The sequence below is a fragment of the Garra rufa genome, chromosome 8 (assembly GCF_049309525.1).
Source record: "Garra rufa chromosome 8, GarRuf1.0, whole genome shotgun sequence".
In the NCBI taxonomy this organism is placed as follows: Eukaryota; Metazoa; Chordata; class Actinopteri; order Cypriniformes; family Cyprinidae; genus Garra; species Garra rufa.
Genome location: NC_133368.1, coordinates 37,382,572 through 37,410,287, shown reverse-complemented (window position 1 = coordinate 37,410,287; position 27,716 = coordinate 37,382,572). Strand labels below are relative to the sequence as shown.

Here is a 27,716-nt window from a genome sequence, read left to right as displayed (position 1 = left end):
AGGATATGAAGTAAATATGAAGATATTTTGTAAATTTCCTACCGTAAATATATCAAAACATATTTTTTTATTAGTAACATACATTTATAAGAACTTCATTTATACAACTTTAAAGGTGATTTTCTCAGATTTTTTGCACTTTCCAGATTTTCAAATAGTCATATCTCGGTCAAATATTGTCCCATCCTAACCATACATCAATGGTAAGCGTATTTATTCAGCTTTTAGCTGATGTATACATCTCAATTTCAAATAATCAATTGTTATGACTTGTTTTGTAGTCCAGGGTCACATTTAACATCACTTATTTGAGCCTAACTGGGCACTAACAAAGAAACATAAAAGTAAAAGCAAATTTAAAAAATGTTTTTGAAATGTGAAGTTTGAAATGTGAAGAAATGTGAACATATCTTTACCTTTATGGAAAAGTATATAAAACTGCACCACCGATTTTGCTGTTAAATGTGGCAGCTATGAAATGCTGTAAAAACTTATGCACACTTTACTGATCACAAAACCAGTCTTCGGCAATAGCCAAAAAAAAACTCTGTATGGGTCAAAGTTATTATTTTTCTTTTATGCCAAAAATATATAGGATATTAAGATCATGTTCCATTAAGATATGGAACCATTAAGATATGGTTAATTTTGTAAATTAACTATCATAAATATGTAAATTAATTTTTGATTAGTAATATGCATTGCTAAGAACTTTATTTGGACAACTATATGGCGATTTTCTCAATATCTTGATTTTTTTGCACCCTCAGATTCCAGGTTTTCAAATAGTTGTATCTTGGCCAAATATTGTCCTATCCTAACAAACCATACATCAATGAAAAGCATATGTATTCACCTTGATGTATATGTATCTTAATTTTAAAAAACTGACTCTTATAACTGCTTTTGTCGTCCAGTGTCACATATATAGCTATTATCTTGATATTTTAAAATAGCATAAAAATCTCCTATTACCATAAAAGCTGACTTATTGTGAAAATGGTTTATTAGCTTCTGCAATTGGGTTAGAATATTTACAGGAATGCAAGTGATATCCAAAGTGACTTCCTTAAATACAAAAGAAAGGAAGCATAGGTTTTCATTAATATGTCATTTTCACCCCACAAACACACAATATGCATCAGTAAACTCATTATTTTAACAATAATTTAACCTTTTTCTTTTTTTCTTTCCTCAGCTACTGGGAACATCTTTTTCGGAGAGCTCAATGGCAAACGATTCACATACGAAACTATGCCAAACGTCTGCTACAAATGTATTTCTGCCCATTGTCTACACCATTATGTCTATCACTGGCCTGCTAGGGAATGCTAATTCTCTTTGGGTGTTCATACGCAAAATTTCCAACAAAACATCTACTCACATATACATGATAAATCTAGGGATCTCCAACTTTTTGCTCTGCCTCACCATGCCATTCCAAGCCACATACTACTCACTTGGGACCAAATGGCACCAGAAGGACACCATGTGCCAAATTGCGATAAATGGTCTAACTCCGATGATCCACATCAACATCTGCATTGGCGTGATGATATTGAGCTGGGTGGCGCTCAGTCGCTTCGCCTCGCTGATTCAACACTCCCATGCTGACCGTCCAAGCCGGTGGCTCAAAGTTCTACCAGGTGCCTTCCTCTGTCGAAAACGACATGCGAAACTAGCCTATGCGCTGTGCCTGGTGACATGGGCTATTGTAGCCATATCGGTCTTATCCTTTGTGGTGCTTTACTCGGTCAGAGAGGCTAAGAGTGGAGAGGACAGGAATGAAGCTTGTTACAGTGTAGCAGTGGAGGTTGGTGGTGAAGGATCTCATGTCTTCGGATTAGTGGCCGTTTCACTGTTCTTCGTCTTCTTCCTGTTGGTCTTAAGCGCTTACATTGCAGTGATCAGGCACATTTGGAGGTCTAGGAGAAGCGCGGTCATCTCAGACAGCCAGCGAGTCTATGCAAGGGTGTTTCGGAATATTGTCGTCATTATGGTGGTGCTGGTGGTGTGTCTCCTGCCGCACCACATCTATAAAGCCATCTTCGTTCATATCGTCAATGAACAGTCTTGGTCTACATTACCACCAACAGACACTTGCCATCCTCTGTCCATGTATGTGGAGGTGAAGAGCATCCTGCTCTGTTTAGCAACTCTGAGATGTTGTACAGACCCCATCATGTACTTTCTACTGGACAAGACGTTTCGTAATCATGCGCTTAGCTTGCTGAGATTACGCACTAGTGCAAATGACAGTCAGTCGTTGAAGTCTAACGTGGGACAGTTATCTCAGGCAACAAGTGCGTGTCTTTAGACATTATACTATACTATACATGGACACAAGGCTCATTGTGAGCAAACAAACATTAGAAATCGAGGAACTTCCTGAAGTAGACCTACATAAATGGTCATATCTCTTCAACTGGATTACTTCTGCATGTCCATTATTCTTCAGAATGGGTGTGAAGCTGTGAGATCTCTTGTGTGAATTCATGCAGTGCTAAGAAATGCTTTATAAAAGCGGAAATGTGGAGAGGCACACAGCGGAAACAAATGTAAACATGTATGTGCAAGTTGCAAGTCTCTAGAAAATCACTAGATGTTTTGAAAAGCAGCCACAAATTAGACTGATGCCTCCGTTCCCACACCACTTTGAATGGCTGGAAGACTCTGTGTAGCTTTAAAGAGAAAGTTCAGCTAACAACTGAAAATTCTGTCATCATTTGCTCATCCTCCTGTCATTCTAAAGCTGAGTGACTTCTGTTTCAGTGTTTTTGGTCCATTTTTTGTCTTACACAAAGTTTAAAATTGAAATTCATCAATTCTCCAATCATTTAGTCCATTTAAAACCCGCCTCTTTTGAACCACGTTCCTGCACTACATTTGTCCTTCTCTGATAAGCTTTTTCATTTGGATGTCAATATGGAAATTTCATCACAACTTAAGAAAATCATACCTGCTTGGAATGGCATGGGGGGTGAGTAAATGAAAACAGAATTTCTCACACATTTGCAGCATGCTACATTTTAACTTTTAAAGAATGTACTCCTATTTCAGGTTGTTGGTCAAACATGTTATTGCTATAGGTCTTTGCACATGCAGAGCAGCTTGTTTCCTTTTTTGTTACATTAGATTTAGCCCACATCTCTTGTTTCTGTTTGCATGCTGGTTACTGTGGTAAATATGATGAGCTTCTCATTACTGTAGCTGTGTAAACAAAGTATGTGTGCTTGCAAACGGCGCTTTTACTTTTTGCAGAACACTCAATATGACTGTCACTGGTAATGATGCATGATGGAATATGTATCCATCTACGTTTCTAATGGCAGCAGCATTAAAGGCCATTACTTTACAGACAGTAAATATTAGAGACTATCAGGAGCTTCAACATCTGCATCGTTACTCCTATAGAAGAGCAAGATTATAGCTGCCTATTTTGCTTTTGCACTGTCATTCTAATCTTAGCCAGATAGCTAAGCTCTATAAAGCCATTTTGACAGAATATAGTAAAACTTCGTAGTCTAAGTATATTCGGACAGAAAACTAAAAAATTCAAATGGAAACAATTTGGTTGCTGTAGTAATATATCAATGGTGCATATACTAAACATACAAAGCAATTCACAAAGAACAATGTAAATGTATGATAATTCACAAAGAACAATGTAAATGTATGAGATTATAAAATTGAAAACTTTTTTCAAGATTCCTTGATGGATATTTATTAGAAACAGAAATCTTTTAAAAAATTATACATGTCTTCACTGTCACTTTTGATCAATGTGATGCATCCTTTCGGCATTTTTTTTTTAAAGGACTTAAAAATGACGACGTTTGTAGATTTCTATCATTGTGGTTCGAGACCAACCTAGAATTTGAGGTAAATTCTGACTCACAGACATCTGCCATCAAGATCATCTTTGTTCTAATAAGATCTGATTGCCCCGAGGCTGATGATGGTAAATTTGCATTTCTCTGAGGTGTCACATCCTGAAGTCGCAAATGCTTAATTTTCTCTTGCAAATCACATATGAAGTATAAAGCTAGATATATAACAGACGCTCTGTCTAAAGTATACTTAAGTTTACTGTTTGCTAAGGGTGGGGGGAAAAAATCGATTCACATATGAATCGCGATTCAGTCTTCTAGCTTTTTGCATCGATTCACAAATTTCAAAAATCAATTTTCTAGTTAGTATAATAATAACATGATGTTGTCTGAACAAAACAGCAACGGAAATGGAGGAGGAAAAACAAATACATCCTGCCCTATTTTTAGCGAGGACAAGTATTTGGAAAATATTATATTAATTATATAATTATTATATTGATCTTTTGTTATTATTGAAAGGATGTGCCTGAATAGTGAATTCGTACTCGGAAAGGCATACGGAGCAACTAGGGGAACATGGTTAGTTGCTTGATAGCAGTTTCATGTTACATTACAGTAAATACAATTTCACTTGCCACATAAACAGAGTAAGGCGACTGAGACGAATGATAGGACAATAGCGAATTTGTAGATCCCGATCAAATCTTGTAAAATATGTGGTAAGTACTGCTGCTCCGTATTACACACAGAGTTTGTGTGATCGCAAATCTTGAAAGTGAAAGTAAAAAGCGAGTGTGCATTCAAAATCGATTTCAATGCCCCGCATATTAATAATGGCTCCCTGATGCCCGCAGTTTGTATACAGCATATTACCCAAAATATTTTTTCATATTTATTCCCTTTAGGGGTTTTACAATACATGCCATTTCCTTTCCGAACACAGTATTTTGATTCCGAAATATCCCAAATGGGAAGTGTAAAACATTTTTGGTTTAAAAGGAAGCTAATAGTTAGGAAATGCTGATTTCTTGAGTCAGGACTACCCATACTATAGACTGGTGTGGTTGTTTTATATCAAAATACTGGTGTGTTTGATGTCCAGTGTGCACACTTGATGAAAAACCATGAATCAGGATTAAAAATCGTGACCCCATGAATCAATGTGAATTGAATAGTGAAGTACTGAAAGATTCCCACCCCTAGTGTTTGCATTTAATGAACACAGTTCAAGTAATCAAACTGTTAGGTCTGTTAAGAATAAGTCTGATCAATGCCAAATATTAATGGTAGTAAAACACCTATTTTAAGCAGTAAAAATAAATGTAGCAGAGTATTTTATTTTCATGTTTCACTTTTTGAATTTTGTCACATTTCATTTAGAAGTGTTGTTACTGTACATGTTTGAGGTTTGTATTAAAAAGCCTGTTACATGGTTGAAAAATTAAAATACTGAGAATAAAGTTTTTTTTAAAAGCCTATGTTCATTTCTTCAATGGAAGTAAACCAATGTCCTGGTATGATAAAAACGTTCATCTGCAAAATGCAAATTCTTGTTTATTTAGTACTGACCTAAATAAGATACTTTACATAAAAAATGTTTACATATAGTCCACCACAGAAAATAATAGTTAAATTTATAAAAATGACATCCCCTTGATTCCTTATATTGCTGCTACCTGAAAGACAGCTGTTTTTTGTTTGTTTGTTTGTTTGTTTTTGTTTAGAGATAGTTGTTCATGAGTCCCCTGTTTGTCTTGAACAGTAAATGGTCCACTGTTCTTCACGAAAAAATCCTTTAGGTCTCACTAATTCCACTTTCCAATAATGAAGAAAACCCATGCATTAAGAAAAAAAATCTTTTTGAATTTGAAGATCAGGGTAAATTTAACTTATTTTGTCTTCTGGGAAACGTAAGTATCTTCTGTAGCTTCTGAAAGGCAGTACTAAATGGAAATAAATAAGAAAAATGCCCCCTAAGTTGAGCCAGAGAGCAAGTTGGGGTAAGTTGAGCCAGAGGGTAAGTTGACCCACCCCCTGCATTTTGGCAACTGCACACTTTTACTGTCATGTGACCATGTATTTTAGAATCACACATAATCTCTGCCAGACTGTGAAAGAGAGAAACACATGGGAGGAGTGAAAGGCACACATTTACTTTAAAAACAGTTTTTGGCTTGTCAAATTAAAATTTTAGCATAACAAATATAATGGCTGTTACATCAAGTGAAATTGATCCAAGTCTAAAAATATTTACGATGCATATAGGTGCACATCTCCATTTTGTTCAAAAGTTTTCACCCTGGCTCTTAATGCATGGTTTTTCCTTCTGGAGCATCAGTGAGCATTTGAACCTTCTGAAATAGTTGCATATGAGTCCCTCAGTTGTCCTCAGTGTGAAAAGATGGATCTTAAAATTATACAGTCATTGTTGGAAAGAGATTACATACACAAAAATGCTGGAAAACCAAAGAACTTGTGGGACCTGAAAGATTTTTCTGAAGAACAGCAGGCAGTTTAACTGTTCAGAACAAACAATTGACTCATGAACAACTGTCACTAAACAAAAAAACACAGCTGTGGGTCATTCAGGTAACAACACTGTATTAAGAATCAAAGGGATGTAAATGTTTGATCAGGGTCATTTTATAAATTAAACCATTATTTTCTCTTGTGAAATATGTAAACATCTTTTATGTGAAATATCTTATTCAGGTCAGTACTAAAACAATAACATGCATTTTGTATGATCCCTCTTATTTTGGTAAAATCATTTTGTAGATTCTGAAAGGGGGGTGTAAACTTTTGACCTCAACTATATATGAAACTTTTTCCTTAGAACCGGTAAGCATGGGCGATTGTTGAAAAACTGCTATGTTTCTATAGTTATAGGATGTATGGCGTGATTGTCAACACTATATTAGTTTTAATTCCCTTTTATTGACAGATGTAGGCTATTTATGAGAAAAGAGAACAGCCCAGTTTATTCTTTCAGTGTAATGGTAGAGCGGTACAATACAAAAGAAGAGGGAAGTTGCAAAAGTGTGAAAACCACATGTCAATGTGTAACACGGGTTAGATGAACCTCACAGTCATCTGAAGCACTAAGACAGCACTAACATACCTTCACATCCCGGTGAATGACGTTGTTGTCATGGCAGTATCGCAAAGCCTCTAGGATCTGTCTCATGTAGTGACTAAAACAAACAGAGAGCAGAGAGGAGGACGAGAAAGAGAGAAACCCACATTAACTTCAATTTTTATTGGCCTTGTCTACCTGAAAGGAAAGAAAATGGAACTAGGTTTGGAACTACATGATGGTGAACAAATGGTGACAGTTTTCTTTTCTGAAACTGTCCTCAAAAGGTGTTTACCTGGCTACTGCCTCACTGTAAACAAAACCAGCATCTGCTCTCTTCACAATCTCAAAGCAGAGATCCGCTCCATCCATGCTGAAAGACAGAACAAGACAGGAAATTCATCAAGCAATGTGAAGTCAAATACCGGCACAGTTTTAAAATCTATCTCTGATTTTACTTTACAGGAAACAAATACAAATCAATTTTGTATGACCCTGCCTACACTAAAATCATATCCAAAATCCCTTCATAGGTCTATGCATTAATTATTAAACATGGTTTTCAAGAACTGTGATGCTGTTATAATTTCACATCTTTCAGTGTGGGAAACACATTTATTGCAACGCCCGTCAAGTGTGATTTTTGCTTCGCTGCTACTTGCCTATTATCTCTGAGCACAAACTAAACTATGAGTTGGAGACTGGGTTAATAGTGGCCATTTTTAGAAATGAACACTATGCTGATTGAAAATTTTCCCAATGCTTTAACACCAAGACTGAAACGGTGTTGTTTCCAGGGGGCAGCAAAGCTTTAGAAGCCACTGCTTTTGTGTCAGCTCGGGTCTCTAAGGCCTTTAAAGAAAATCCCTTGAGAGGCAGCTGCGCTTCTCTAGATAAGAACTCACACTGCATGAAAGTTATTTGAGAAAAGCTCTGCACTTCAGATAAGCATATGAGCATTTAGCATTTGAGGAATTAGAAAAGCTCACCCTATAGCACAAAACTGCTGAGAGAGTAACAGACACAGGCTACTCAGAACAGGGAACAGCATGTTCGTGCCTTGTTTTGAAATTCCTTTTAGAGTTCACTGACCTAACCTCTTTACAATATGCTTTAACATAACCTTGAAGTAACACAAAAACTCATTTCACATATGCAGTGCACAGCATAAATACCGCCCCCCCTTTTTGATTAAATATAAAAGATGCATTTTGTTAATGCTCACTAATATAATTCATAGAAAGATGGCAGAATTAAAATGCATTAACATATCCTTAATAAAAAACTGAGAAATATATGCCATAATATCTGTAAAATAAGTAACTTAGCCAATTCTGTTTAAATAAAAGATTGCAGCAATGAATACACCCTAGATTTAATTCAACAAAGTGTAATATTCTAGTACTTAATATGTCGTCCATAACTGTAAGTACACTGCTCTGACGCTTCTTGGTACTGGGTGTACAAGATCATGACATATTTTTACATCAGTCCTCTTTAACTCCTGGAGGATGACCTCCTTAAATGCCCTGGTCTTTAATGGGGAGTTTTGCACAGCTTGTCTCTACAGAATCCACCACAGCTGCTCAAGAGTGTTAAGATTTGGTGAAATATATGTCTACTGAAGGATTTTCACTTTGGGAGAACGAATATCTTCATTATCATGTTGCCCAACAATGCATGGAATGAGGAGAGGATAGCATCTTCTGTTTCAGAGTTTTGTATAACATCAACACAGTGGTGTGTGAACTGATGACAGCATTAATAAAGCACAACTCCCTAACACCTTCAGCACTCATACATCCTTACAGAAGAGCTTTACTACCACTGAACGTCACTGTGAGAACTAGGCACTTCTCGCTGTACTCCTCCTCTAGCAAAACCATAACATTTTGGATGCTTTTGGATCCGAAATGACTGACTTGGTCTCTTGAGATCAAAGTATGGATTAATAGAAGTCTATATTTTGTAAATATGGGCCTTGGACGAGGTTAAATGAGTTTATTGTGCTTTGGCTACAGTAGGTAGTTCTGGTGTGGCTAAACAACCATGCATGTCACTTCTGCAGGCTGCATCTTACTCTATGAGATAATCAGTCTCTCTTTTCATAGCTTTTGCCAGCTCTGAGACACTTTATTGGCGTTTCTTCTGCTCTTTTTCTTAATAAACTCACCCAGCACTAAATGAAAGCTTAAAGGGAAGACCAATTTTTTCAGAGGCTCTTTCACAAGTTTTTTTTTATTTCTGTGTTACTTTTGCAATATTTTCACACTTAAAACAATAATTTGGTATTCCTGGTACAGTACCACTGACCTCTTTTATGCAAAGAAATAAATCTCCTGACAGTTCTTTCTCAAGTGGTTTCACTGTTGTCTGAGAATGATTCAGTGGCTATATAAAACTTTTAACTGTCAAGAAATTACTTATTTTAACAGCTTTGGTTCAACATGCGTATCTGTTGATCAAAACTTACCATAAAGTTACGCCAGACATTTTTATTTAGTTTTATACAGTAACTTTTAGGAGGGTGTACTTATTTTTGCAACACAGATTTTTTTTATCCTTTTGAAAAGTAAATTGTATTTTCCTGAATGATTTTAACATTCTTCTTTGTAAACTAATTATACAGACTTGCTGTAATATTATATCTCTAAAGAACCGTAACATGAATTTGTTTTAGAGGGGGTGTACTAATGTATACTGTGCACTGTGCTAAAAACAAATTTTTTTATGAATAAAGAATAATAGAATGATAAAACAAGTGCAGATTTGCTCAGAATGAAAGACTTACAACTCAAACACCATGTATAGCATGCCATCAGAGCTGTAGGTCTCCAGAAGCTCCACTATGTGAGGATGTTTCAGCATGTGGCAGATGCTCGCTTCCCTCTTCAGATCTACATAAAGACAAAAAGAGAGACAAATGTCAGTTTCAATTCGAAAATCAAGTCAAGTTTATTAAGGGAGACATATCATGAAAATCTGGCTTGCTCTGAGTTTAAGTGCTATAATCGGGCTCTTGGTGTATCTACCAACCCAGAAAACATGAAAAAGGACAACCCAGTAACTTTATTTTGGTAAGCCTTTCTCTGCAAGAATGTGAAAAAACAAGCCGCTCAGATTTCACTCCCCCGTGATGTAGAAAGACGATTATTATTATATTACAGCCCCTTAATCTGAATGTTTCCAACAACAGTGCCGTCATTTTGTTTTCGCAAGCGACAAGAGTGTACCAGTTCTAACGCCATGGCAAAAGTTTAAGCAAAGCATGTTAACTGTTCTGTCATTGGCTGCACAGACAGAAGAGGAGACAAGACTAATATAAACATGCGACTTCTTTCCCAGCTGTTTACCTTCACAGACATAACCGACTGTTTTTAAAAATCTTTTGTGTTTTTAATAAACTTGTGTGTATTTGACAGTTTAAGTGCAATAAGACATGAAAGAGAGTTTAGTACTCACATGCCATGTGACAGCCGCTTTCTGTGCACATGCTTTGGATGTGTGCACTCAGAAAACCCTTTATCACAAGTTTAAACTAATATGGTTTAAAACACTTGATTTTAGCATGACAGACATGATAATCAAAACCAAACAATTCTTTTTGTGTCAAAGTATCTAAGGTATGAGCTGAGAGTGTGTGTTTCTGCTTGGATTGCATGGATGATGTACAGTCGTGGCCAAAAGTTTTGAGAATGACACAAATATTAGTTTTCACAAAGTTTGCTGCTCAACTGCTTTTAGATCTTTGTTTCAGTTGTTTCTGTGATGTACTGAAATATAATTACAAGCACTTCATACGTTTCAAAGGCTTTTATCGACAATTACATGACATTTATGCAAAGAGTCAGTATTTGCAGTGTTGGCCCTTCTTTTTCAGGACCTCTGCAATTCGACTGGGCATGCTCTCAATCAACTTCTGGGCCAAATCCTGACTGATAGCAACCCATTCTTTCATAATCACTTCTTGGAGTTTGTCAGAATTAGTGGGTTTTTGTTTGTCCACCTGCCTCTTGAGGATTGACCACAAGTTCTCAATGGGATTAAGATCTGGGGAGTTTCCAGGCCATGGACCCAAAATTTCAACATTTTGGTCCCCGAGACACTTAGTTATCACTTTTGCCTTATGGCACGGTGCTCCATCGTGCTGGAAAATGCATTGTTCTTCACCAAACTGTTGGATTGTTGGAAGAAGATGCTGTTGGAGGGTGTTTTGGTACCATTCTTTATTCATGGCTGTGTTTTTGGGCAAAATTGTGAGTGAGTCCACTCCCTTGGATGAGAAGCAACCCCACACATGAATGGTCTCAGGATGCTTTACTGTTGGCATGACACAGGACTGATGGTAGCGCTCACCTTTTCTTCTCCGGATAAGCCTTTTTCCAGATGCCCCAAACAATCGGAAAGAGGCTTCATCAGAGAATATGACTTTGCCCCAGTCCTCAGCAGTCCATTCGCCATACTTTATGCAGAAGATCAATCTGTCCCTTTTGTTTTTTTGGAGAGAAGTGGCTTCTTTACTGCCCTTCTTGACACCAGGCCATCTTCGAAAAGTCTTCGCCTCACTGTGCATGCAGATGCGCTCACACCTGCCTGCTGCCATTCCTGAGCAAGCTCTGCACTGGTGGGATCCCGCAGCTGAATCCTCTTTAGGAGACGATCCTGGCGCTTGCTGGACTTTCTTGGACGCCCTGAAGCCTTCTTAACAAGAATTGAACCTCTTTCCTTGAGGTTCTTGATGATCCTATAAATTGTTGATTTAGGTGCAATCTTAGTAGCCACAATATCTTTGCCTGTGAAGCCATTTTTATGGAACGCAATGATGGTTGCACGTGTTTCTTTGCAGGTCACCATGGTTAACAATGGAAGAACAATGATTTCAAGCATCACCCTCCTTTTAACATGTCAAGTCTGCCATTCTAACCCAATCAGCCTGACATAATGATCTTCAGCCTTGTGCTCGACAACATTCTCACCTGAGTTAACAAGACGATTACTGAAATGATCTCAGCGGGTCCTTTAATGACAGCAATGAAATGCAGTGGAAAGTTTTTTCGGGATTAAGTTAATTTTCATGGCAAAGAAGGACTATGCAATTCATCTGATCACTCTTCATAACATTCTGGAGTACAGTATATGCAAATTGCTATTATAAAAACTTAAGCAGCAACTTTTCCAATTTCCAATATTTATGTAATTCTCAAAACTTTTGGCCACAACTGTACTACTAAATATGTAGTTCTGCTAATTTATCCTAAGCTAAAATTAATGGATGGTAAAAATATGTACGAGCAGTATTAATTAAGATATTAGCCTAATATTTCACCTAGCTGACCGGAAATTATAGGAACAAACACAAATGTTGTCAAGATTCTTGCCCTGGAAATCCTGGTTCAGTTTGGCCAACCACAAACACCTTCTTACGTTTTTTTGCAATGTTCTCCTTGATTTATTATAACTTTTGTTCTATAATACTCAAAATGTTTTCCTGGTCTGACCTATTAGTACAGCCCAAAACATGACAACAACTGACCATTTTCAACAGCAATAATCAGCAAAATATGTGAGTTTCATTTGGTTCAGTGGCATTGTTTACATTCAGTGCTGCCAATATGGTCGATTGATGACACATTGTGAAAACACATTGTAAAAAGAAGCATAATAGGTCTCATTTTGATATAGTGCTTATTTTACAACACATTGTTTCACCCTGGAACCCACTGAGATAAAGGATCAACTATTATTTTTAACAAACTTGCATGCAAAGGTTTGATAGCAATGACAAATTTAAGCTTGAGGAATGATGCTATTTTATTTAGACATTTATTGTCTGTAATATACCAATTTAATACAAAACATCAAGCTCAGTACCATATTTCTCATCTGCATTTTTTACTACTAAAACTAGTCTACTTTATATGGTAATTTAAATGCAGGTTTTTGCACAATTAGCAAAAATGTGCAAGAGTGCACAAATAGACATCTGTGTAGATGACCCCCCCCCCCCCCACACACACACACACACCGCTGCTATTCTTATCTGTAATTAAAATTGTTGGCTTTCAAGAATAACACAACCATAAGAAGACAGTGAAAACAGTTGTTTAACAAACCAGATGTGCCATGTTAATCTACTCAAGACTGGCCAAGAAAAAAAATGCATGAACTCTTATTCTGCTTGTGTGAACCACATTAGCTTAGGCGTGGCATGGGTTTCCTCAGAGCAGGACCACAAAATCCACACAACTCTGTTCTCAGAACGGTCACACTTCTTTCGTTTTCTATAGACGTTTTGGTGCCATGAGTGGTATGTGAGATTTACATACAGGTCTCATATGCATTGATCAAGGAATTACATGGAGAAACCTTTTAAAAAAACATTCAATAAAGGGTCAAAATACCTGTTGTACAGATCAAATAAATAAGCAAACGAATATATCCCCCAAATATTTATTTAAAACCTCAGGGATTTCTCAGTAAATTAGACTATCAAACACTAAGAGAGGCTGTGGAGCTACAAAAGCATCATATAAAAGACTAGCCTATGCTTTGTGTCACAATCTAAGCATGAAATCGGCATGTGAGAAATTCATTATGTTTAATGTATTTAAACTAAAACAAACATCAATGTACATTATCTCAACCACCATGAAACAAACAACTATTTGTTTGATAGAGGCAGAGCAGACAGAACAGGAAATGTGCACCTCAGCGCGTCAGACCCATGCTTAACCACAAGGCCATGACTCGGAACAACATGCATCACAACATTTGCATGCATACATCTAAGTTCTTTTAAAACTTTTGCACTTTCTCCCTAGTGGAAAGTCCTGCCCCTTTCCCTGACTTGTTTTATTAGTTGTGACCTAGTTGCCAAGAGCAGGGAAATACCTCTTACTGTTAGGGGTGTGCACAAATAGTTGAACATTTGAATATTTGGTCAGTAATTATTTTTCAAATAATAAAAACACTATTTGAAATTCAATATGTGTTCATTTGCTGGCCGTAAATGTTATAACTAAATGCACTAGGGACTGAGCTTATTTGATAGCCAAATGATAGAGACATATATGCTTCCAGGGTATATGCAGGAATCCTAAAGGTAATTTCAATACCTTTTTAAGACTTTTTAAAGACCTTCTCAGAATATTTTAAGACCTCATCGCCACTTCAAGTTCTAATCAGTATCAAACCTTTAACTTAATAAACAGTTGTTAATAAACAGTTGTTGTTAAATAAATCAATGGAGCACAACCATGCAACAGAACTCAGATAAGCTCGGAAGCTTTGCGGTTGTTTTCAGCGACAGGCTTCAGCCACTGTTTAAACTCGTCTTTCTCCAACCAGGAGTACGCAAACTTACATTTTCCCATTTTGCCATCTGTTTCGCTCTATGGTTTCGCTACATGTGGAGAGCGTCACATCACCTTCCCGCATTTGTCGCAAATTACGTGACATCACCCGGACGCGCCCCGGCCCGAACCAATCGCGTGGATCGAGCACGCCGTTGTTAATATTAGGAAGAAAATAAATATATTTATGCTTTTTTGGAGTCAAACACTTTGGACAACGCTTGAACAAAATTTAAGACCTTGTAAAAACGTGATTAATATCTTTTAATCTCATAATTGATTTATCAACTTTTAATACTTTTTAAGACCCCGCGGACACCCTGGCTTCCTTAGAATTTTCATGAAGGAGAGTGGTTTAACACAAAGTGCTAAGAAACAGTTAGCACACTGTTATCTTTGCGGTGTGCGTTCTTGTAACCAGGACTGAGGAACAAACTTCCACCCGAGCATGTGGATATTATTGTTTTTCTCAGCATTAACATGTGAAACAATAGAAACACAATAAATACAGGTCGTCTCGAGTGCATGTTCGTTCGTCTGCTTGATTCTTCCGTTTGCTCAGCTTGAGCTTGAATGCTTTAGTTTTTTATTTGTATATATTCAGTTTTATTTATACACGTTTTAACTCAAATAAAACCTTGAGATATAATGTAACTTTGTTGTAGAACATCCTTGTGTATAATGCCTGATTATAAGCTTGTTCAGAAATTGTGACAAAAACTTAAAAATACCGTATTTCTCATTAAACCTAAATTAAATAAACAAATATTCAAATATCACACAAATTTCCCTCACTGCAAAGTTTCAGCTGATAGATGTTCTGTTTCTATGTTTGACATGCTAACATTTAAATCAACATCTACTCAGTTGGGGAACCTCTTCTCTGTCAGCAAGAACAAAAAGTAATAGTCTATCCAAGAGAGCGAACATCAATCAGACCGACCAGCCCAGATGCTTGTTACTGATAAGCCATAAACCAGACACTCCCCTGAGTGATTTATGCAGACTACTGCATGGATCTTCTTTATCTTAACCACCACTCAGACACTGGAGATGAGATTTTAAGTTATGGGAGCCAGTGGTGCAAAAGCACATTTTAAAGGGAAAAAAATAAGGCTGGTAATAAAAACCATAAAATGAAGTGTTTTTATAAAACTTCACATTAACTATGATCCGCTAATGCTTGACAAATAGACATCTTATCTTCTACTTGAAATGTGTTGCAAACTGTGCCTGTGCTATCTTTTAATATATTTTAAATATTTAAAATTGTAATACTATTTCATAATATCACTGTTTTTCTTGTGATAAATTGTAATACATACAGCCTTCGTGAGCTTAAGGGTCATCATTAAAAAACATACAGATATTTTGAACCGATATTTATGTAAAAATGAAAATGAATGTCAAAATTAAGAATAACAAACATAAAATAATATAAAATAATAATAATAATAATAAATTTGTAAATAAAATAAAAACATCTGTTTTTCAAGGGTGATGCCGATACCAATTATTACAGATCAAGTAGACCGACAACCAATATTTTGAACCATTATTTACGTCTGGTGTAAAAATGAAAATTAATGTCAAAATTAAGAATAACAAATTACGATAATAAAAAAATCAATTAAATACAATCTGTTTTTCAGCGCCAATGCCGATACCGATTATTACAGATCAAGTAGACCGATAACCAATATTTTGAACCAATATATAAGCCTGGTGTAAATAAAATTTAATGTAAAAATTAAGAATAACAAATATAAAATAATATAAAATAAAAAATAATAATTTCTGGAGCTCGAGATCGGTTTTTCAGGGAGGATACCGATTATTACAGATCAAGTTCACAGATAACCGATATTTTGCAATGATATGTCTAGTGTAAAAATTAAAACGAATGTCAAAATTAACAATAAAAAATATAAAATAATATAAAATAAAATAAACATTTAAATTAAATTATTTATTTTTTGACATAATAAAAAAATAATAATAATAATAGAATGAAAATAAAATGAAAATTAATGTCAAAATTAAGAATAACAAATATAAAATGATGATAATAATAACACAAATTTAATTAAATTACATTTTTGGAGCTCAACAGGTAGATGCCGATACTGATTATTACAGATCAATTAGACGATAACTTTTTATTTATCGATAATTTTGAAATTACATATAGGTCTAGTATAAAAATGAACATTAATTCTAAAATGAAATAAAATTAAAATAAATTACATAAAATTTTTGGAGCTTCACATCTGTTTTTCAGTACTGATGCCAATGCCGATTATAATAGGTCAGGTAGACCGATAACCAATATTTTGAAACAATACATTTGATGTAAAATATTTTTTTTAATAGTTTGAACCGATAACCATAAAAATGTTAAATATCGGTGCCAATGTCCAAATACTTCTTTAAACCACTATTTTCAAGTTCATAACAGTTTGTGAATGGCTCATCTCCAAGCTGTTGTGTTTATTACTGTTGCAGTTCAGCCCAGTTGGTTCTACAATTTCCAAAACACTGAAGCTTAACAATATGTTACATTTATTCAGTTACAAATATGTGAATGGTGTGGGTCATCATGTAGCACCTCTTCCGTCTGCTCCAGGTGTTTGAAGCCTGTGTTTCAAGGGTGGGGTGCTTAGGGAATTACAGGAAAATCTGGGACATTCATAAGGAAACGATGTGCTGCTTTAATATGATGCAACAGCAATCTGAGATGCAGTTTGATTATCTGAGGAGGCAAATCTTTGAAATCAGAGGGTGAGATTTACTCACAGAAGAGGCAGCTTGGCTGTTTGGCTCAACATTCCCACACAGTCTGGACACTCACTACTCGCTGTCTCTATCCTGCTTCCTCTTAGGGAGCCTCCCCTGGGACATTCTCACGAGTATCATGTCTACAGGCGGCCAAATAACTTACAGCACACTCCGCGGCATGCACACATGACACTCTCAGTGAAGCACAAAAGATTTTACGGGTTATCTGGTGAGGGCTAACTGAGCCGCAGTCATTTTTCAGAGTAATAAAACATGTCGGCTGGCTCCAGCGGTAAGGAGAGCAGGGGCTGAGCTGAAGGCAGATGTCCAGCACCTGAACGATGCCACTCATCTTCTTGGACAGATAAACACAAACACAGACACACTGCTGACCTTCTGCTGTCCCCCTGGACTCCAACCCGCTTTATCTTCCACTTTGCACTCTGTGTGTGAGTATGTGTGTGTGGAAGAGATGGGCAGTGCATCATGACAAACCCATGGTCTAGTGGCAAGAACAAGTGCCCTGTGGTCCATCAATATAGCATTGTTAATGGTGAAATATATAGTTGATATGTGAGATATACAAGTAGAAAGTGGAAGATATATATGCAGAGTGCAAAGTGGACTTGTTTTTTACTCTATTAAGGAATAAAGCATTGTTACCACAAAAAAAAAAAAAAAAAAAATACAGTATACACTGAATTAAATAGAACATAAAATATAATAAAATACAATTTTGAGCTATAAATTAGTAGTCTATCAATACAGCATTGTAAATGCTGAAAATACAATATATATATAATTGATTTTGTTCTGTTACCCTATTTTAAAATTCAGCATTTTAAAATAAAAAATTAATTAATTAATAAAAATAAAGCTCACTGAAGAAAAGAAAAGATAACAATTATATATACAGCACCCACTGAATAAAAAAAATAAATACAATTTTGAGCTCAACATCTGTTTGCTTTTTCCATTATTGCAACACAAGTGTGAACATTTTTATACATTTTCTTTCTTTCTTTACAATAAAGGGAGTTATAATAATTATATATACAGTACCCACTAAATAATAAAATAAAATAAAAAAATAATTAAAAATACATAAATATAAATAAAATTGCAATAAGGGTGAAAATCTATTACATTTTCTTTTTTATTTCTTTAATTATATAATAATATAATAATTATATATATACAGTACCAACTAAATACAACAAAATAAAATAAAATAAAAGATTTTGGAGCTCAACATGTGTTTCCAATTGCTTTCACTGAAAATTGCAACAAGGGTGAATAATTTATTACATTTTCTTTTTAACTGATGTAGTCCTTTATTATGCATGATCATTGTGCAGTCATGTCACATGTATAAAGCTACTTTAACCAGGATGATGCAAAATCATGACACAGTTCTGCTGAAACAGCTTCAATGCTTTGTGTGATATCCAGTTAGTGCAAAGTACCACATTTGTGCTAACGGCACAATTGTAACATTTGTAGTTAAATGTTTCACCTTCTTTTATTCGACACAGATCCATTCATGTCTGGTGCAAAGCATTTTTTACAACAGAAATACTGCCTCTTTCAGCAATTCAAAGGGTATATTCCATTCAGCGGGGAAAGATATACTGCACATTAACCGTTCGAATGTTTTGGAGAATGCGTTTCTCTTTTAACTGCATTAACATTTAATGTCCTCCTGCTGCAATATAGCACATATGAGACACAGAGGCACAGAGGAGAATATGGAAACAATCAGTCACCCTGACGCGGTAAATAAAGAGGACGGAGACGAACGCAAACAATCTGTCCATTTATAGAGCCAAGAACGAAAAAGATGAACGTATATATATCACACTGAAGATAAGCGGGAAAATCAACCTGTGCGCACAGAATTAGATTAGTCTGTGAACCACAGGGTACCTGCTGAAGAATGAGGACTATCACTCACACAGCGCCATAACTAATAAAGGGGTGAAATATTCTCACAATCACTCGGGCAATTTACAACCACAGGAAAGACCTTCAATTCAATGGCAACCATGAAACCTCTCTCCTGCTCTCTTGCTCTATAAAGAATGAAACGTAGGGCAATCTCTTTGAAAGCAGATGAGAGTTTTGAAGGTTGAAGGGAGTGCATGAGTGCAGATATTCCGCTCTGACCTACACCTCAGGATGAGGACTTCCATACCAACTGAAAATGAAATAATAAACAACAATAAACAATCAGATGATGACAAACTAGGACATAAGTTTAGGTTTTTTTTGTATTAACCACAACTAAATTCAGTTTAAAATCAAAATCAGATCATATAATAAGATCATATACTCATCTTTTCTGTGGAACAATATATATTGTCTGTATCACATGTATTTAACTATCTGTGGTTTTAATGTGTATTCTAATCAACAGTCCAAAGTACATTCTGCAGAGCTACAGAGTACAAAGTACACAAAGTACCAAGTGTTGCAAAAACAGATCAATTGCAGGTTATTAACTAGAGACATAAAACTAAATTTAAAGAAAAAGAGAAGTGAAATTGCATCTCCGAGGGCATTTTATATTTATTTATGCGCGAGTAATGTGCTCTTAATCAAAATGAGACATATAAGCGACCTATAGACTTCCTGTAGAGTCTGGTTTTAGGGTATAAGAAGTGCTAACCCTGCACCCCTGACAGATCGGAGACTTCACACTTCTTACTTGTCCTTTCTCTGCGCTCTCTTTCTTTTGCTCTGATACTGATGCACCTAGACAGTCTAATATTTCTATTAGAATTACTTCTCTCAGATTTGATTTGGATTTGGATTTGATTTGATTTCGAATTGGCTTTGAATTTGACTTAGATTTTAATTCTAATTTGACTAATTAGACTATATTTGATTCGGCTTTCTTTGATCAGACTGACAAAAGATTTAATTATTGAAAACTTGAAATTGGGAATTAATATGTTTATTAATATGTATATTTATTTATCAGGTGATTCTTGTTATTGCTGCTATTCTTTTAATTGTGGCATTTATTTTTATACACAAAAATATGTCTTTTGAAAACTTTGAATAAATGTATAACCTTTTAACCCCCACCCGTCTGACGTGGAATCAATCATTTTTTGCATCATAAACTCACAATTGCTAGAAATAAAGTGAGAATTGCAAGATATAAACTTGCAATTCTGACTTTATTTCTCACAATTCTGACTTTTTCACAACTGTTATAAAGTCCAGTTTTGAGAGAGGAAAAAAGACTGTTTTGTCTTTGCGAGTTTATATCTCACAATTCTGACTGTAACTCCCAATTGCAAGTTTGTATCTTATTCTGAGAAAAAAATCAAAATTGTGAGTTTATATCACACAATTCTGACTTTATTTCTCAGAATTGCGAGTTTGTATCTCACAATTCTGACTTCATTTCTCACAGTCTTGACTTTTTGTGAGTTATAAAGTCCATTTTTGAGAGGGAAAAAAGACTTACATCTCAAAATTGTAAGTTTATATCTCACAATTGCTTATAAAGTCAGAAGTTCGAGATAAAAAAAATCACAATTCTAAGAAAAAAGTTAGAATTGTGACTTTGTAACTTGCAGTTCTGACTTTATTTCTAAGAATTGCGACTTTGTTGTGCAATTCTGATAGCCTGGCAAGCCTGGCACTCTCCATAGACAGGGCTCAACCGGAGGGGTGGGATAAACGGTTGTCTTTCAAACTCCTCTCCACGCAATAGGATAGCGCTACAACCAATCAGAGACGTAGTCGGTCGGGTGACGTAGTCAGAGCGACGAAGATTTTTAACAAAAATCAGTGCACTGTGCAGTCTATCAGCCAAATAATAGACATAGATGGGCACTAAACCTTTAAAAGTAAACAAAAACATGCACAGACAAATCCAAATTACACCCTGCGGCTCGTGACGATACATTGATGTCCTAAGACACGAAACGATCTGGTTTTTGCAAGAAAATGAACAGTATTTATATCATTTTCTTTTTACCTTTGATACACAGCCACGTCCATCCGTCATGAGCACGAGTTTAGCATATCTATGATTCGACTCGTCACATGTGGACGCGCTCTGGTGTAGTATACGCAAACACCGGGAAGGGGAAATCGGTGAAAAAGTCCAGGATGAGTTTGCGCAAGCAAACGTAATCTTTTAGCTTTAAATGGGTTTGAACAACCAGGACAAACGCAAGTAATTACCATTTTGAATAGCCGCTATATCCACAATCTCTTGTGCTGTGTAAACAATGAGTGTTGTATACACGCCACAGATCGCTTCCGGTGTTTGCGTACTCTACACCACAGCGCGTTCAGATGTAACAAGCTCCTGCTCAGGACAGATGGACGTGGCTGTGTATCAAAAGTAAAAAATTATATAAATACTGTTCAGTTTTCCACGCTTAATTCACGGAACCAGGAATTCATGTCAGACGGAACTTATGGTCGCAGGTCAGTCGTCATCATGTTAAGCCCGCCCACCGACTCGTGATTGGCCCGGTACATCTTGGATTTTTCGGAATTTTAAGTGAATTGAGAGTAACTAGACTGACCTTGGAAGCAAATGTAATTTGCTGCCGCTAGGGGCGCGTCTAGATTCTAGGCTACAATTCTGACTTTATAACTCGCAATTGTGAGTTTATATCATGCAATTCTGACTATAACTCCCAATTGCAAGTTTATATCTCACAATTCAGAGAAAAAAGTCATTGTAAAGTTATAAAAAGTTTCAGATTTAAATTTCAGTAGCAAAATAGGTGTTAGAATTGTTAATTTTGGTTCATTTCTGTGAATCGATTCAGACTGTTTAAGTGAACTGATTTAAAACAATGATTCAATTATTTGTATAATTAGTATATGAATAAAAATGCTAACAGAATTGATTTACTGAAACAAAGTTTTCACTGATTCACAGAACTTCATAAAACAGGGGTCATTACAATAGCCACAATGTTGCTTAATGTATTATTATTATGCATATAAAATATCATGAGTGTACATGATTTGTTACTATAAGAGTATCATAATTCTGGAGCCAAATCAAACAATAATTACACAACCAAAGTGTACCAGATGTAGTGATAAATAGAGAAAATAAGAGAGATACAGGATAGATCATTTCTGCCAAAGAACATACGACTGCAAAAGCTGTAAGTCCCAGCATGCTTTTTATAGCTTCACAATGTCTTCCTGGCAGCCATAAAAATGACATTAAAAAGCCCTTAAGGTGGACAGTGCTGCTGAACCTGAAGATTCAAAGAGGAAAAAACAAGGCAAAGATAATTACTGCCAATGTGATGAATGAAATGTCACTGTTTGCTCTGGCTGACATTGAACATGCATGAAATCTACACATTTATATAGATTCAAACTGCTTAAAGCACAATATAAATCTAAATATTAGTTTAAATATTTAACAAGATGATTTACCTACATTCATTTTACTCAAACATTTTAATACATCATTGAAATAAAACAAAAATGACTCCAGTGTACATTTGCTACTGAAGATGCAAACAAATTGTTTAATCTGTTGAATGAATTCACTGAAACTGACCATTTAATCTGATTCACCGAAATTAATCAAGGCTCATGAAACTACTCTAATGATGCACTCTGTGGGGAACTTAACAGCCTATTAAAAAGCACATTAAAATATTCACAATGTTGCTTAATTTTATTGAGCTTTAATTTTACAGCAGCAAAATCATTGCAAATATAACACTCAGCAACAGTTTAACAAGCGTCACTTCATAACCCTACCCATAAATCCTAATCCTTAATTAACAAGTCAAATATCCCTTAAAGCAGCTCATTTAAATGCAAACATGTGGACCAATCAGATTGCAGACACTTCAGGACAGATCAGGAGACGGGAGGAATGCAGGTGTGTGAAGAGAGATGTGAAGTCAGCAGTGGTGCTACAGTGTATCTGTACTAGTGTTGTCAAAAATATCGATATTTCGATAAATATCGATACTGAAATATCCGAACGATACCAATACTAATTTCCTGAAGTATCGATACTAGCCGAGCTGTCACTTTCACTTCTACACAAACACCACACGTGACCGTGGTGCCTGTCTCGTCTCATTCAAGTGAAGCGAATAGAAAGGAGAGCGCAGCACCCCGCGACCGGCTTTGTTTGATAAAGAGCACAGCAGTTTTTGGATATGAAACAAACGAACATGGAAAGCCGAAGTACACAAGCAAGCCAATATGTAAGAGTTGCTACAGAGCAGTGGTAACAAAAGGCGCTAACACCACTAATTTCGCAAAGCTCCTGAAAGACAGACACCCGTATCTATATAAAGAAGAACTGTGCTCATTTTAACATTACTGAATCATTAAATAAGATTGCCTATTATTGTTGCTGATATGAGTGTTGTCCCATTTTTTTTTTTTACCGTAGTTTGTTAATATAAACAGATTGAGGAATTTTAGACGAGTAAATACTTTAACTGCGGTGAAATGTAAATTAACTGCGCTTATTTAACTTTATTTAAAAAAAAAAAAAAACATTACTTAAATTCTGTGATTTGTCTTAATGTCTATCCAGTGAGCAACTGAGCATTGTTTTCGTATGTGATGCCTGCATGTTTGCTTGCATGGATCGTTGATTATGAATCCGGCATTAAAATCTGTTCGTCAAATAATGTTAATGTATTAACCAGCATTTATGAACGAGCAATGCATTTGTTACAGAATATTTGAATCTTTGATAACGGTAGGTAATAAAAATAGAACGGATCATGTTAGCACGGTCCAATAAAAAATATTAACAGATATAACTTTGGATTTTAATTGGTTAATGTATTAGTAAATTATAGATTAAATTAATTTTTAACTAAGATTAATAAATGTTTTGAAAGTATTTTTCATTGTTTATTCATGTTAACTAACAAATAACTTTTACCATTAACTTAAGTTCTAAGATTAGTTAGATAGTTTAGTTAATTGTGTGGTCTAAAAAGAAAAAGAAAAAGTTTACGACCTACACTACCAGTTGTATTTGAACAGCAAATAAAGTTTGAAGCTCAAACTCAAATGAAGCTGAACAGGGCTGTAGCAGTGTACATATGCATATACATCATTGTCATGTTCTAGACTATATTTATCTTTAAATTAAAAAAGAAATTTTTAATTAATATTGTGGCAGTTTTTTTCTCTGTGGTATCGAAAATAGTATCGAATATCGATATTTTTCAAGGTATCGTATCGAAGTTAGAAATTCCAGTATCGTGACAACATTAATCTGTACTATGCATAAAATCAAAAAGTAAGTTTGTGTAGGGAAAAACCTCCCTGTCACTGCAAGCTTTTCACATGGAGCCACACTTTTGACTATCATCATTAAACCTAATTCAATATATCGGGTTACGAATTCCTGCCTAAACGAGAAGAATTAACTGAAGAAAATACAGATGATTTCACAGAAAAAATAGGAAATTATGTATTGTATGTCTAGTTTACTTACTACAAGTGCACCAAACAGGATCTGATGCCACATTTGTGCAAATCCACTAACAAATTTTTCCTCAGAAGTGTTAATTTTTCTGGGGGACAAAAAACAAAAAAACTTTGAACAGATTAAAACTGCAGCCATGTCATTTTTGCATATGTATGGACTAGGCATGGGATGATAACCGGTTTCAAGGTTTACCACGGTTTGAAAAAGTCACGGTTTCAAAACCGCAAACAAAAAAAGTTATACCGTTCCTAAACGAGTTACACCTGTGCCAAATAGATTGATTATCTGATCGTGCTCCTCCCGAACCTTGTTAATAAAACATCATTTAATAAACCTTAGCTAACATCAACTAATTTCCTCTTGCACATTACTTCACAGAGTGGGGAATAGCAGACTACATGTACTAACGTTGCGTTTCTGTGATTGAACATTAGTACAACAATTAAGTTAAGGTGAAATCACGTCTTTGCTTTTAAGCCTTCTGCCATATAAAAGGTGCAGTGTGTAGATTGTTACGGCATCTAGTGGTGAGGTTGTGAATTGCAACAGTCCACCGCTCACCCCTCCCTTTACAGAACTACGGATGCAGATAGAGGATTAAAATCTCGCCGTTTTTGACAGCAATGAATAGTGAGATTTCTTTTAAAACGTAATTTAAGGAATTATATTTACTTAATCATTCAATAAAACGATGTTATTGTGAATATTACTGTTACTTGTTCATCATTGTGTCAGTGTTTTTTCGCAAGCTGATAATTCTAAATTAATAAAAACATAATGGTTCATTAAGTAAGGTCTTTATGCACCCCTGAAAACATAGTTATGTATATTATATTGCACCTCTGTCTAGAGATCATTTTAAATATTACACAGTGCACCTTTAACATCTTTTCAAAATTCAAAACTCGCTGGCTCTCAAGTGTCTTTGAGTGTTTGTTTATTTTTGGAACTGTCACTAATGGTCATATTTTTGAATTGATTAGTTATTGCATTTTTTCCATTTAGAAGGATTTGTTTTTGAAAATTTTATTTTTATGTTTATGTTGATTATTGTTGAGCTGCAGGTTTAGGCTCACAAGTGACTGCAATTTAATTTAATTAAGAAGGTTCAATAATTTATTTATTTATTTTGCCTGATGTTCAATGTTACAAAATGTTCTATATGTTTCCTAAAATAAAATATACCGTGTTCATTTGGGGAAAAAAAAAGAAGTTTTTTTTATCCAGACATTTAAATATAACACTGTAGAGCAGTAATTACAATACCGTGAAACCGTGATAATTTTATCCAAGGTTATCATACCGTCAGAATCTTATACCGGCCCATGCCTAGTATGGACCGTAGGAGGTCTGTGAGTGTACTGGCTGAGGCGGAGACTAATTCCAAGCTAATAATTATGCTGGGTTGTGACTCCAGCATATGTGGCCTCTCTCATCACACCGGCACTGTCACTAACCTGAGTAAACAGCGATCCATCAAACAGAGAATCAGGGAGCCACCTGACACTAAGCAGCTCGATTGACCCCTGAAGCATTTATAAAATGGCATCCATCCCAGCCCCCCGAAAACCAAAGCACAGGCCCCAAGCAAAGCTTTAGAGTCACTCACCACCAGGGTATGTGAGCGGAGCGGAGTGCGAGCGGAGCGCGGAGTGGAGCGGTGTGATTTTGAATGGAGGGAGGAGCAGATTTTTGAAAAGTCGGAGCGTCGTGGTTTTCACTCGCTCCAAGTGCGCTCCACCATCGCTCCATCATAAGTACAATTCATGCCAACGGTCCGTAATATAACTGCATAATAAGCATGCATTCACATGTTAAACATTTAGCTTGATAGAGATGGATCACTCAAATCAGAAATAATGTGAATGGACATGAGCGGTAAATTATAGTTCACAAGGATTTAGTTTGTTCCTTCTAGATACTGAATATATTCAGGTGAAAGCCTCATTTAAACATGTGCAGCACTTATTCACACGCAATCGCTGTGACAATAATGCCTTAAAACAAATGTAATGGTACCCGATTTCGAATTATCAGAAATCTGTAAGAAATGCAGCGATCCATATGTAAAATAACTGACGAAAATGTAGTTATTTTCATTACAAACCTTGCACTGCATAAAGCAGTAGTTATACTCTTTTAATGCTGACAATGTTATTAGCTTGGTATGTGGTAGGTACAAAGTTTGCACACTATTCCAAACTCTCCTGTTGTTTTAATATGTGTTATGAACAGGACCGTTATATTTAAAACATAAGGCTATTTCTGAATGTTTTGACGCGGAGCGAAGGCGGAGCGGTGTTTCTGATATCAGTGAGCGAGGAGTGGAGCGGGAGCGGAAAATTGTGAACCCGGAGTGGAGCTGGAGAGGAGCGATTATTAAATGCACTGAGCGCGGAGGGGAAATTGTTGCCGCTCCACTCCGCTCACATACTCTGCTCACCACACGTCCTACTCTGTCAAATATCTTAAACAAACACTCAAAACACTCAGTCAGTCAAAATCAGGAGCACAGATCAGTGATGGGCTCGGATATAAACGGCTATTGAGAGAAACGAAACTAAGTTAAACTGATGTTGTTGCTGAGGAAGAAAAAAGAGCCCTTCTGTTTTATACCCAGCTATTTCTGTGCCCTCTTAAATAGAGGAGGAACATGTGTCTTTCTGAAAGAGGAGTTTGAAGGTCCAAGTTAACATCTTTCTGAATAACAGCCTGTTATCAAATGTATGGCAATCATTTGAAGTTTATTTCTAAATGATAGCCTACACTCTCGAACCCACACTGTGTGGAGAGCGCTGACACATTTTGACACATTCCAACACATCCAGTTTGGCCCTGTGGACTTTCAGAAGCAGCAATGTCTAACAGTGCATATACCAGGGCCGTTTCCTCCGAGGAGGGAAGGAAGGCAGTGCCTTTTCTCAGAATATTGGATGAGAAAAAAAAAAATAGTACAAAAATAAAACAAATAAAATTCTGGGAGTTGTAGTCGTCCTCCCCAAAGCCGATGCAATCTGATGGGACTCGGTCAAAAATCATGTTCATGGATGAGCTAATGTATTAAAGAATTATTAACATCACAATGAAGTAGGGTGGGGCTAAAAGCCGTTAAAGCGAAACAAGCGCATGAATTTACATTTGATTTAAAAAAAAAAAAAAAGAGGGCTTAAGGATTTCAACATGGCATTGATCTATGCATGCTAATG

The 27,716-nt window shown here is 35.9% G+C and overlaps 2 protein-coding genes across 2 annotated transcripts in view; one reads left to right on the top strand and one right to left on the bottom strand.

The window, feature by feature from the left end:
• Positions 1-27,716, bottom strand: part of caska (calcium/calmodulin-dependent serine protein kinase a) — a 201,281-nt gene that overhangs the window by 55,649 nt on the left and 117,916 nt on the right. Inside the window, exons 3-5 of the mRNA XM_073845095.1 lie at positions 9,701-9,806; positions 7,205-7,282; positions 6,955-7,027 (exon numbers count right to left, since the gene is read on the bottom strand). Of these exons, the coding sequence (XP_073701196.1) occupies positions 6,955-7,027; positions 7,205-7,282; positions 9,701-9,806 (257 nt within the window). The remainder of the gene's footprint in view (positions 1-6,954; positions 7,028-7,204; positions 7,283-9,700; positions 9,807-27,716) is intronic.
• Positions 1,229-2,773, top strand: LOC141340759 (probable G-protein coupled receptor 82). Its single transcript, XM_073845854.1, has one exon. The coding sequence runs from the start codon at positions 1,229-1,231 to the stop codon at positions 2,315-2,317; it is 1,089 nt and encodes a 362-aa protein (XP_073701955.1). The 3' UTR covers positions 2,318-2,773.

Coding starts and splice junctions, on each gene's coding strand:
- LOC141340759 (XM_073845854.1), top strand. CDS start 1,229: ATGGCAAACGATTCACATACGAAACTATGCCAAACGTCTGCTACAAAT.